Source organism: Lepeophtheirus salmonis, chromosome 6 (assembly GCF_016086655.4).
Source record: "Lepeophtheirus salmonis chromosome 6, UVic_Lsal_1.4, whole genome shotgun sequence".
Classification (NCBI taxonomy): Eukaryota; Metazoa; Arthropoda; class Copepoda; order Siphonostomatoida; family Caligidae; genus Lepeophtheirus; species Lepeophtheirus salmonis.
The window spans coordinates 29,487,554-29,498,954 of NC_052136.2; the positions used below are offsets into that span (position 1 = coordinate 29,487,554).

Below are 11,401 nucleotides of genomic sequence, written 5' to 3' on the forward strand. Positions count from 1 at the left end.
TATAAATCCAGAATGATTGTAGTTACTACGAAAATAACTGGGCCACTAAATAGCTAATTTATTAAAACACTATTGGAATTTATTTTTTAAATCAAACAGTATCACGCAAGGTTATAATAAATAAAGTTTCACGCAACTTCTTTCTTTTCCTTTTACTTTTTTATCTTAAATTAAATCCTTCATTCAATGCTAAACAACAATGTAGAGAAACGCGCCTATTAGCTTAAGGCTTGAGGATGGAAGGTCGTGCAGTTATCCCATTTCTCACACAAGATGTCGCTTTTTATGATACCACAGCTGACGTCATCTATCATTTTTTTTCATTTTCCCTTTTGCCGTGTGCAACTTTTTCTTTCCTTCCCAGAATTTCTCTTCTTTGTAATTCAGTTAAAAGGCTTAAAATTCCATAGAAATAAGATAGATATTATATTAATTAGTTTTTCTCTATGGTAAATTCATGGATACTTTATAGTTAGTTGTGAGAGTTATGTTACATTACATTATATTTTAATCAATTCAACTAGTATACTCGACACCCTGCCTTGCGGACAAAATTAGTGTCCTACCACAAGTACTTTGTACAAATATTGATCACGTGATCATCGTTACGTTTCTTTGTTTTTACAGCTTTATAAAGTTGAGCAGACTATAAATCATATCCGCAATTACCTACTGTTATTAATAATTATAGACAAATAATAAGTAAACATTACATTATAAAAAACTACTAGCTTAAAGTCATAACCAACTTATGGTTGTGCTCAAGGGACGCAGGATCATAAATATTAAGGAATATCTCAGGTAATTGAGGTTTAATACACAGTCTATGTTCAATTTTTATATATATGTAAATGTGAGTAGTAATAATGACTGAGTATACTTGTAGTTATGCCTTCGAATTGTGTTGTACCTGGGTGTTCGAGGGGAGGATCATTCCGATTTCCCTCAGATGAAAGTACGTGTCTTAAATGGAGGCTCGCTTTGAGACGAGAAGACGCCAATGGCTCACTCTGGAAGCCATCAACTCACTCCGTGGTATGTGACCAGCACTTTAAGCCAGAAGATTTCAGAGTGGTAAAGCAAAGCTTAGTTGACGTGGGAGGAAAAGCAAATCGGCGGTTGAAGCGAGAGGCAGTCCCATCCCTTTTTAGTTGGTCACAGGCAGATAATGATAAATTTGTGAAGAAACATCGTTTGATGAACACGGGATTTGAGGCAAGTCTTGTATTATAAGTTCCTAAGGAATGGTTGTATAATATCTTTTTTTTTTTACTAGTATGAGATCAAAATGAGAGAAGAAGACAGCGAAATTATGGATCCATCTAAATATCTGGATGTTTTAGTGGAGGAGGTAAAGACTGAAAGCATCAACGTAGATATTTTAAATCCAAGTCAAGAGGAAGATCAAACAGATCCGTTGAACACAAGTTATGTTCAAACAATCTGTACAAAAGAAGAACCTCAATTCTCGATAGAGAACTTTGTAAAGGATCCATCATGTAAAATATACCTATTTCTATCGGATAGTATAAATAAGAATATTGTATCCGTACATCAAGATCTGTGGTTTTATCATAAAAGAAAAATTGAGAAAATGCATTTTATTTATATATTTATTTCTTTAGTACTATTAGTTTAAATTCCTGCACAAATCTAATACTATTTAGTCACAGATAAGTATGATGGATATTTGTATAGTCTTCTTTAAAATATCAATGACCGTTCCTATAGATTAGTATGAATATGACTTAATACAATTCCATTATTTTCAGCAATCTCCTACTACACAGGACTTAGTGACTACAATCACTTCAAACATATGTTTTCTTCTCTTGGACCTTCTGTTGAGTATCTGAACTATCAAAATGAGTCCTTGACGCGACAAGATGAGTTTTTCCTCACCTTGATGAAACTACGTCAAAATAAGGATGACTTAGTGCTTGGCATTATGTTTCAAATACACCGTACTTCAGTCGAGAAAGTATTTAAAACCTGGGTGAACTTTATGTTTTATCAAATTAAGGACAAGGATCTCTTCTTGCCCTATGACTTTAAGAAGAAATTCCCTAATACAAAAATGACATTGGATACTGTTGAAATCAAAATCAAGAAGCCAAGTAAGGTTGAAGCTCAGAAATCAACATGGAATTCTAAAAAGAAATGTTATACAATAAAAACTATGGTCGGAATTAGTCCAAATGGGGTTGTATCCTTCATATCATCTGCATATGATGGCTGCTGTAGCGATCGCCAAATAATTGAAAGATCAGGTCTATTAAAATTGAAATCTTCAGGAGATGCAGTAATTGCGCATAGTGGAGTTATGGTGAAGGATTTAATCGGAAATCAAGATGTTAAAGTTAATAATACTCCAACTCCCATGAGTGGTGTTGATCAACTTCCGGAGCCAACAGGCATTGCTTCTAAAGGAATATATGTTGAGAAGGTGGTGGCGCTGAGCAAGACTTACAAAATCCTTCAAGGAGAACTTGATTTCGATAAAATTCCAACGGCAGAACAGATAGTTTATGTGTGCTTAGCTTGTTGTAACTTTAGAGAAAACATTGTACCTCAATGTGAATAAGATTAATTTTGCGTGGAAAGTTCAACGTATTCACTTCACCGTGAGGAAATTTCATCATGAGAAACTGTATTGCCAGGAAACTTACAATTTATCGTCAAGAGAATTAATATTTGGACAATGTTTTTTGAAACAAATTGTGATACGTTACTTAAAGTTTACCGATAATTATTATAGAACCAATATGTAATTAGATAATAGAAATATCAGAAAAAGCCACTAGCTCAGCTCTGTATTGGCAGAATGTTTCATCGGGACTCATAATATTACCGTCGATGGAACATCTATGAAGAAAAGCAAATTGTTTAAGCCTTGAAGCCAATGTGTATACTTCAACATCAAGTTATTTAAAATATGACTGCTCAAATTTGAATGAAAAAGATAATGTAATATTAGTATCCGTGATGTTTATTCGACTCAATGGATTGAGTAAAGTAATGAGAAGTCGTATGGCTCTAGGACTAATGGTACGCCAACAAAAAACTTTGCTATGCTTCCTAATTACGACTGTCCTAAGAACATGTAGGAATATGGTGGAATTGATATCAATAGGGACCATGAACACCTACCTAAAATAGTGGAATTGATAACAAAAATTGACTTCGAGTTAGTAGGTGTAATTATCGATGGACATTAAGCTATTTCGACGAATAATAATTATCTGTCAATGAGGGTTCATCTCACATCAAAAGTATATTTTCAGAAGAACATTGTAAAATGTTTATGATGTTTGACTCTGCTTCTGTTCAGACTTTGATAAAAATGTAGAGCATTTATCAGTCGTAATAACAGAAGGATGCAAAAGTAGTCACAAATATAACAACTTTCTATGTACAATATCTTAAAATGTAGAAATTGTTTCACAAACATTTTATCTTTACCTAAGATAAACAGCAAAATGCATTCAGTTTTCAAAAAATAAGTTATCATTTTCAAGATAATTGTAAGTCTGCAAAACGTATTAATAAGCTTCACTCACAAAATAAAAAAAAAAAAATAACCATTGAGTTCCTATTTATAAATGAATAAATATGCTTAAGTAAAGATGTAAATATGTTATTCTTTGACTTTATTTTGTCTATGATTTTTATTTAAACTAATACAATTGTACTAATAATTATGTAACAAGTTTGAATACATTTTAAATTACCCACAGCAAGAAATCTCCTTGACCAAAGTCACTAAAATATGGACATAATATATGATAAAGGTCGATATAAAAATGACCTAGTTTGTTACTGTAAGCCTCATATTCTACAGAATAAGACCATAAATTTATTGACATTTTTTGTTATTTTTAAGTGCTTGGTGTTTAATGTATATATAAATTTGTGCGATGAAACTTTCCTAACGGACATTTTGCAGAAAAAAATGATAAATATATTTTACTATGGTTCATGCTGCAAAAAACTTTGTAATTATGATTCCTATTTATGTTATTTGAAAAGATAAAATATTAAATTATATGCCACGAATTAAGTATTACTTAATTGAGTCTTTTAATTTTGGAGATGTTTCAACAGTTAGCTCGTACCCCCTGTTATAAGCGTTGTAACAAAACTCATGACAATAAACCAATTAAATCGTGGTATTACCTCGTTAACACAAAAAAGTACAGTCCGTTGTCTATGTTTTTGGATTTTTTAGGTGAATATTTTTGGTATTACTTTTCGTAGGAACTCGTGCTCCTTGTTTTGTATCAGTTTCTCTGCCAATGACAAGACAAGTCTTAGAGTCTGGGACGATAATTGATAAACAATTAATCATTCAATTCGTGTTTAAAAATTAAATATTTTATCTTTTAAAATTGGAGTAATATAAATGGAAATCATAATTAAATAGTATTGCAATATGAATAACCCTATAACAGATTTCTCATTTTTATCAGCAATGTGACTTTGAGTAATGTGCCCTAGAACCGTAAAAGACTGCCAGGCAATAGAAACTGAATAAACGACCTCTTAGTGCAAGTGACATTTTAAAACTGAGTATGGCTGTTTAGTGTGCTGACAGGTTTAACCTTAGTTAGACTGCAGAATTTTACGCCCTTAACAAACGGCATGGGTACAATTGTACCCACACTTATTTTGGTTGAAATAATTGTTCTTTTTTTCAATGTTTAATTACACTTTTTATTAAAAAATATTAGTTTTGGCTGCTTTTGTCATGGGCGCACATAATTCTTATCTTTTGTATTCATAATAAGATGATAATGTATTTTTTTGGCATTCTTATTGCTGTTGCTGTACAAAAAAATAATAAAGATAATTTTGAAGATATGTGGAAAATATATTTTTTACCTCTTATATGTGTAGCTATATCTCGTGACTGCTTCAAGATTATGCTCAAATTTATTAGATTTGACAACGAAAACACCCTTGCATAGCGGGCTCAAACGGATATAGCTGCACCAATACGAGATCTTTAGCTTATGGTAACTAAAAATTTGGAGGAAGTCTACAAGCCTCATAGATGTATCAACATTGATGAACAATTATTTCCATTTTGACGATATATAAAATTTATGCTATAAATACCATCTAAATCGGCTAGGTATGGCATTAATATTTTCTGGGCTTTTGATATATCCAACGCTTTCCCCTACATGGTAAACTCTATACTGGAAAACCAGTAGATGGCCCCGACAGGTGAATGTTGTTGAGAAAATAGCTTTGTATCTATAATATTTTAAAGGTTGTGGAAAAAACATCACCACCGAAAAATTCTTTACGGCTAGCATATTATATGTATATGCATAACTTTTCTTTTCATTTAACACATTAAAAGATATTAAAAAATATATTCAGACGCTATTTTGCTATAAAACACGAGTCCGCCCTGCAAATGAATTTCATACAGCCTACAAAAAAAAAAAAAAATTAAAATGATATAAGAATAAAAAAAAAGATTTGATGTTGGTATAATAAGCCTAAATTGTGTTTTTTAGTGCAAGACTGAGATGCACTACGTAATAATCTCGGAATGGGATTATTCAAAGATTTAAAAAAAAAATGAAATTTGATGATTGCACTTTTTTTGTAATCACTACATGATATTTTATTTACCAAAAGCTATTATCATCATTATTATTTTATTGTTGAAGGGAGAACAATATTTATAAATGAATCAATTGTGCATAAAAGACGAAGCATAACTCTGAGGATTTGATGTGGAGTTATAAACAGACTTGGAGTAGAATTTGAGGATCGACATCAGAGTAATGACTGCTTATATCATTGCTAGGTAGGGAGGGAGCTAAATTGTTCTCCTTCAAAACATTCTTCAAATTGTTATGGTGACCACGTTCATTTTCGGTTTAAAAAATGTATTTAATATTATTTGAAGCTCTTGGATGAATCCATTGCCCCCAATGATTTCTTCTGTGCTAAGTAATGTCCTCTTTTTTTCACCACACGTCTTTACATCAACCAACATTACCTTTAAGCTGAACTATTCAGTAGTAAAATTGATCCAACGGTCTATTTGAGTGTTCCTTGCTTTGATCTTATTTTATATTTATAAGAGATGCGAGTCTGCTTGCTCTGAGATGAATGTAGTGAAAACTAAAAATTGTACTAAAATCATTCATGAGCACTTAGATCACATAATGAGGATTGCCACAACCAGTCTGGCTACGAACTTTAAAAAGATAGCTTCAGAATTCATATTCAAAATTATAGTCATTAGAGTTATAATTTGTATAAATAAAAATATTCAAACGTCAATCACTTTTATCACGTTTATATTATTTACTGTCAAATTGCAATTAAAGCCAATGTTTCATCAGTGTGGCCTGCACGATGATCTCTTAATCTCATTTTGGTTAACACCCAAAAACTGTTTCTCTATAGAATAATGTACTCCCAGCCTCATAACGTAATATATATATATTTTTGCAAGCTGTTATTATTATTCTTGAGGAGATAAGTATTGAGTAACTACATGTGAGTGTACTCATAACTAACGGTGAGTAATTCTGAAGATTTCTTGGGGAGTTATCTTTAAATTATTTGAAAAAAAGTTTGTCTGTTTGTCGTAATTTTTGATGTAATTTATTGTCAACAGCGTTGCATTGCTCAGAGACGAGGGATACCAACATGAAAAAGCAATGGGGTGGACCCGCTGTGTGATTCAAAAAAGTTTCTCCTCCGTGTTAGACTAATATTTAGTTGCTTAGTAAAAATGTTGTACACAAAACCAATACAGCTCATTCGTGTTATTTGTTACGTTACAGTCCAGTTATCCATAATTTGCTTCAGTTAATCAGGCCACATTGATAAGCTTTGATATCTGTGCTGCAGGGAACTTGGTGCACTCAGTAATCAACTTTTAGTTGTAGTGATTGTATTTAATTTTTTATTTTCTTTTAATCTTTCAAATCTCTTCTTACGAACTATGTCGAGCAATAATAAAAAGTGATCTTATGAATACGTACAATATTGATTCACGTTTATAAAGGAACGAGATAGGAGTCAGCGTTCTCAATGCATGATTTGCATTGCCAAGTTGAGCAATTCTAGTCTATCAGCGGCAAAACTGAAGGAACACTTCCTATAGCTGTATGGAGACGGGAAATAGAAGAACTCAACACTTGCTGAATTCAATGTGAAGAGAGCCAGATTTGATAAAAGGGAAACTCTGCTTGTTCTCGGCTTTGTACCCATCGACAAACCAATCCTCACAGCATCTTACGAAGTTGCCTACCTCATTGCAAAGCATGGCAAACCACACATCATTGGTCAAACACTTGTAAAGCTAGCTGCGTTGAAGATTGCAATATCATGCTCGAAAAACTGCTGAAGAAAAGTTATCACTAATTTCTCTTTCAAATTACTCTATCTGCAGAAAGAATACAATATATGAGCATTGATCAATACTATCTTGCTCAAGTAGTTGCAGATCTGATTTCAAGCCCAGCAAAATTCAGCTTCCAACTCGATGAGACCATTCACATTTCCAAAGTTTATTGTATTTGTGTGCTATATGAAAGAAGACGGGATAAAGGAAGACTGTTTATTTTTGTAAGACTCTTACAACAACAACCCAGGCAGTCGATGTGAAGAACCTCATGGATGACTCCTTCAGAGACAATAATATTTCATGGAATATCGTTTCTGCAATTTGTTCAGACGGAGCTCTCGACATAAAAACGAAAAAAAGGAACAAACTCTGTTGCGAAAACGATATAAGTAAGGGTGATAATTTTGGTAAGAATACAAAAGCGTGCGATGAGAAAAGAAAAAATACGCATGGCATCATTGATTGAATAATATAACTAAAATATTCTTCTATCAAAAACGTTATCATTCCCGCCATTGTTATTCAATATTAATATATAATAGTCGATAGAGAACTGAATAAAATGCCTAAAATAACGTCGCCTTCTGTCTGGATTTCTGAAAATGGTCGCCCAGGAATTTGGAAATACTTATCGGCCGAGAAACAGATGGCTTGTCGGATTTGTCGATATAAATGTGCCTTTAGTCACCTGTCTAGAATTCCACGCCACTCATTATCCTCATCTCATATCAAGAGCATGGATATTCATCTAAAAAATCAAGTTAATGATGAATACATCAAGTCAGACTTTAACATTGATCTTACAAAGATGTTTATTGCATGTCATATTCCCTTATCCATTGCTAATCATCCGACGTTCAAAAAATTTATGGTGAAATACACGGGTAACCCCATCCCTTCCCGAGGAACCATCATTAAATTAATGGAGGATGTTGGTAACAATGTCATCTCCAAAATCAAAGAAAAAGTCGAAGAGAAGGATATTTTTGTTGCTGTCGATGAGACAAAAGATAATCAGGAGTGATCAATCACTGCTTTATTGATTGGTCCTTTGGACGGCTATTTCTTGGGTCGTCCATATCTCATCAACGTGATAGACATTAAACGTGCTAATGCCAAGAACATAATAAATTTTGTTGTCGAGAGTATTCAAGTTACTCTTGGAACCAACTTTAATGCTACTCGCCTGAAGGTGTTTATTACGGATGGAGCTTCTAACGTTGCTGAACTTGCTCGTAAAGAGTTCCCTAGAACAAATGAATTAATATCCGAAATCAATGAATTACGAGACCTAGCCTGTGTTGAAGATTCAATTTATAGAAATACCCCCATTGTAAATTGTGAAGTTGAGAGAATTTTCAGCATGTTTAAGAGTCATCCACACCAAATTACGATCAAAGTTATCAGTAAAAAGTATAAAATATTTACTAATTTCGAAATGGAACTCTGAATTTTGTACCATCTAACAGTAAGTATTCATTTTTTTTTAAATCTAACCATAAAATATGATTCTATTTTAGCTAAAAATATCAAGAATGATAATACACAACTCATTAAATGACAAAAACAAGTGCTTAAATGGTAACAACAACGGGAGTTGTAGCTTTGGATGGTTCGCAACTAGTTTTTCTGACACTAGTTTCTTCACTTAAAGACTTTGGTATGATCGTTAGGTTTTCCAGTATTACATAGTCTATAAATATTACTTTTTTGTCACTTAAGGATTAGCTATGGTTCATAAGCTCCAAGAAAGGATGTTCAAAAAACTCATAAAAGGCAAAAACAACGGCTTAAATGGTCACAACAACGGAGGTATTTGTATTGGGTGTAGCATTATAATTAGTAATTGTGTGTATCCTTCATTATAATAGTATGTTGTTATACAAGCATAAATCACCAGGGGTCTTTTTTTGATGCTCTTAATAAGGAGTAATATCGCCGGATATTACTACATAATTTTTATATCTAAGATAAGTAATTAAGGTTTAAAATTTTACTGCATGGATTAACTTTTCTTTTCTTAGATAAACATGAAATAAATGAAAGTGGGATTCTAGAAGCTGTTCGTACTAAGATTGGAAGAAGATATGGATTTAAATCTAACATTATTTTATGATTTTGACATTTACTTTATTATTAATAATTAAGATCTTATCGGTAGAGATTTTTCTATCCTGTGCACAATTGTATATGCAACTTGCACATGAGGAAAAAAGGGTGATGATATTTTTTATTAAACCCCACGTCTGGCTTGTGTTTTGCAACCTAAAGTTATGACATATTGAACTGAATTCCGATGTTAGAACAAGAAAATATTATTTGGATCAATCTATTATTTCAATATTCTGTGTTTATAATTTATTGTTATTATTAGTTATATGATTCTAATTGTTTAATTTTGTATATTTAACTTAAATGTATGATGGTTTATTTTTTAGTATGTAGATTATTTTTAATTTAAGCCTTCTATTTTAAACTTGGAACTTCAAATATATTTCGAAATACTCTTACTTTGTCGTTTTATTAGTTATTATTCTGAGAATATGGTTCATAATGAATTACAATTTCATAGAATGTGACGTTTTCAAATCCACTGTAACGGATAAAAACCGTCTAAGTCAATTATACGTAGTATATTTTTATTAAACATTTTGCTAATAAATTCTTTCGTTATGCCCTCAAAAATCATATAATAAAATAATATATATAAATAATCATAATAGAGCAGGCAGATGATAATCTCATCAGTATTTAAACAATAATACCATATGTCTTTCTCCCCCTCTTCTCCTCGCACGCGTTATTCTCTACAATATTATCAACTATAGATATAAGAGTGACACTCGTCAAGGTAAAACCACACATTTCCGAATGTGTGTCTGAAAGGAAACATAAGGAATCATTGATTTGCAGCAAATATTCATCGAGTTTTGGTTGCAACTGATACATGATTCATTTTTTGTACTGATAAATAAATACCTATGTTCTGAAGAAATTATATTTTATTATGTGAATGCATTGATGAAGCTTGTAGGGTTCAGTACCTCCAATAAGATTAAGAACCAATGCTCTAGATACTGGACACTCCTGTAGTCCAAGGGCTTCAAGTCTGGAGAGGAGGGCTGCCACATGTTGAGGTCCCAAAAGTAAAAAAAAATTGTTTCTTAGGAGGAAGGCCTGGATCTTAGCGGCGCGATGACACGGAGCTCCGTCTAGAGTGAAAACAAAGTTGTCCCCGAACTTTTTTCTCGCCCTAGGGAGCATTTTCTTATCCAAAAGTTTGACGTATGTATCTGCATTGAGCCGCTCCTTCCCCTCCACAAAATGGGAGGGCAGAGTCTACCTGTGTTGGTCACAATGCCCAATACTATGGTGTCGGTAAATAAGACACTGGTATGATAAACAGTGGTAAGGATGTACACGAACTCCTTGGATATGGCCATGCCGGACCTACCACGTGAGAGAATCTTCAAAATTTAACTCCTTTGTGGTTCCATTTTAATTGTTCTTGTTTTTTTTTCCTGTTTAATTGAGTCGAAACTTTACATAAGGAGTCTTGAGTCACAAAACCTATCTTTCTTCGAGTTTGAAGAAAATTGTCGAATATTTTTTCGATTTATTAAATTCAAATTAAGTAATCTCTATAAACGATATATACTAGTATACTAGTGAACCCGAACGTTTCGTTGTACAACAGACAAATTACATTTTGCACTCCTCATGGTTACAATAATCAGGGGTGTCTTTGGGATTTTTTAAATTTTTTGAAGAGATAAAAAACATTTTTTTATTTTTGAATTGAATAAATTTGAATGAACATCCTTTTTGTAACTCAAAATAAAAAGTTTGAAATTCATGATAATAACTACGGCTACAGAATCGATAAAGGATTTTCTCACAAGAGTTAATGGTAATGTAAAGATTTGAATTCGAAAACAAATATTGGGATAAAATCTTAGCTGAGACTTCGAATTCTTTGAAGTAATAAACAGCCGAAGTTTGCTCAAAACTTTAGAAACA

General features: G+C 32.4%; 1 protein-coding gene and 1 long non-coding RNA gene across 2 annotated transcripts; both read left to right on the top strand.

Annotated features, from left to right (window-relative positions):
* Positions 1 to 318: 318 nt before the first annotated feature.
* LOC121119808 (uncharacterized) lies at positions 319 to 3,744 on the top strand. Its single transcript, XM_040714604.2, has 4 exons — positions 319 to 801; positions 887 to 1,215; positions 1,277 to 1,499; positions 1,773 to 3,744. Exons 2-4 carry the CDS (start codon positions 889 to 891, stop codon positions 2,582 to 2,584), a joined length of 1,362 nt encoding a protein of 453 aa, XP_040570538.1. The 5' UTR covers positions 319 to 801; positions 887 to 888; the 3' UTR covers positions 2,585 to 3,744.
* A 4,915-nt stretch (positions 3,745 to 8,659) lies between these two features.
* On the top strand, positions 8,660 to 9,891 carry LOC139905620 (uncharacterized). The gene is made up of 4 exons (XR_011780539.1): positions 8,660 to 8,849; positions 8,902 to 9,041; positions 9,104 to 9,193; positions 9,253 to 9,891. It is a non-coding gene; the product is annotated as an uncharacterized lncRNA (long non-coding RNA).
* Positions 9,892 to 11,401: the final 1,510 nt, after the last annotated feature.

Coding starts and splice junctions, on each gene's coding strand:
- LOC121119808 (XM_040714604.2), top strand. CDS start 889: ATGCCTTCGAATTGTGTTGTACCTGGGTGTTCGAGGGGAGGATCATTC. Junction 1,216..1,276: donor TGATGAACACGGGATTTGAG/GCAAGTCTTGTA, acceptor TTTTTTTACTAG/TATGAGATCAAAATGAGAGA. Junction 1,500..1,772: donor CTTTGTAAAGGATCCATCAT/GTAAAATATACC, acceptor CATTATTTTCAG/CAATCTCCTACTACACAGGA.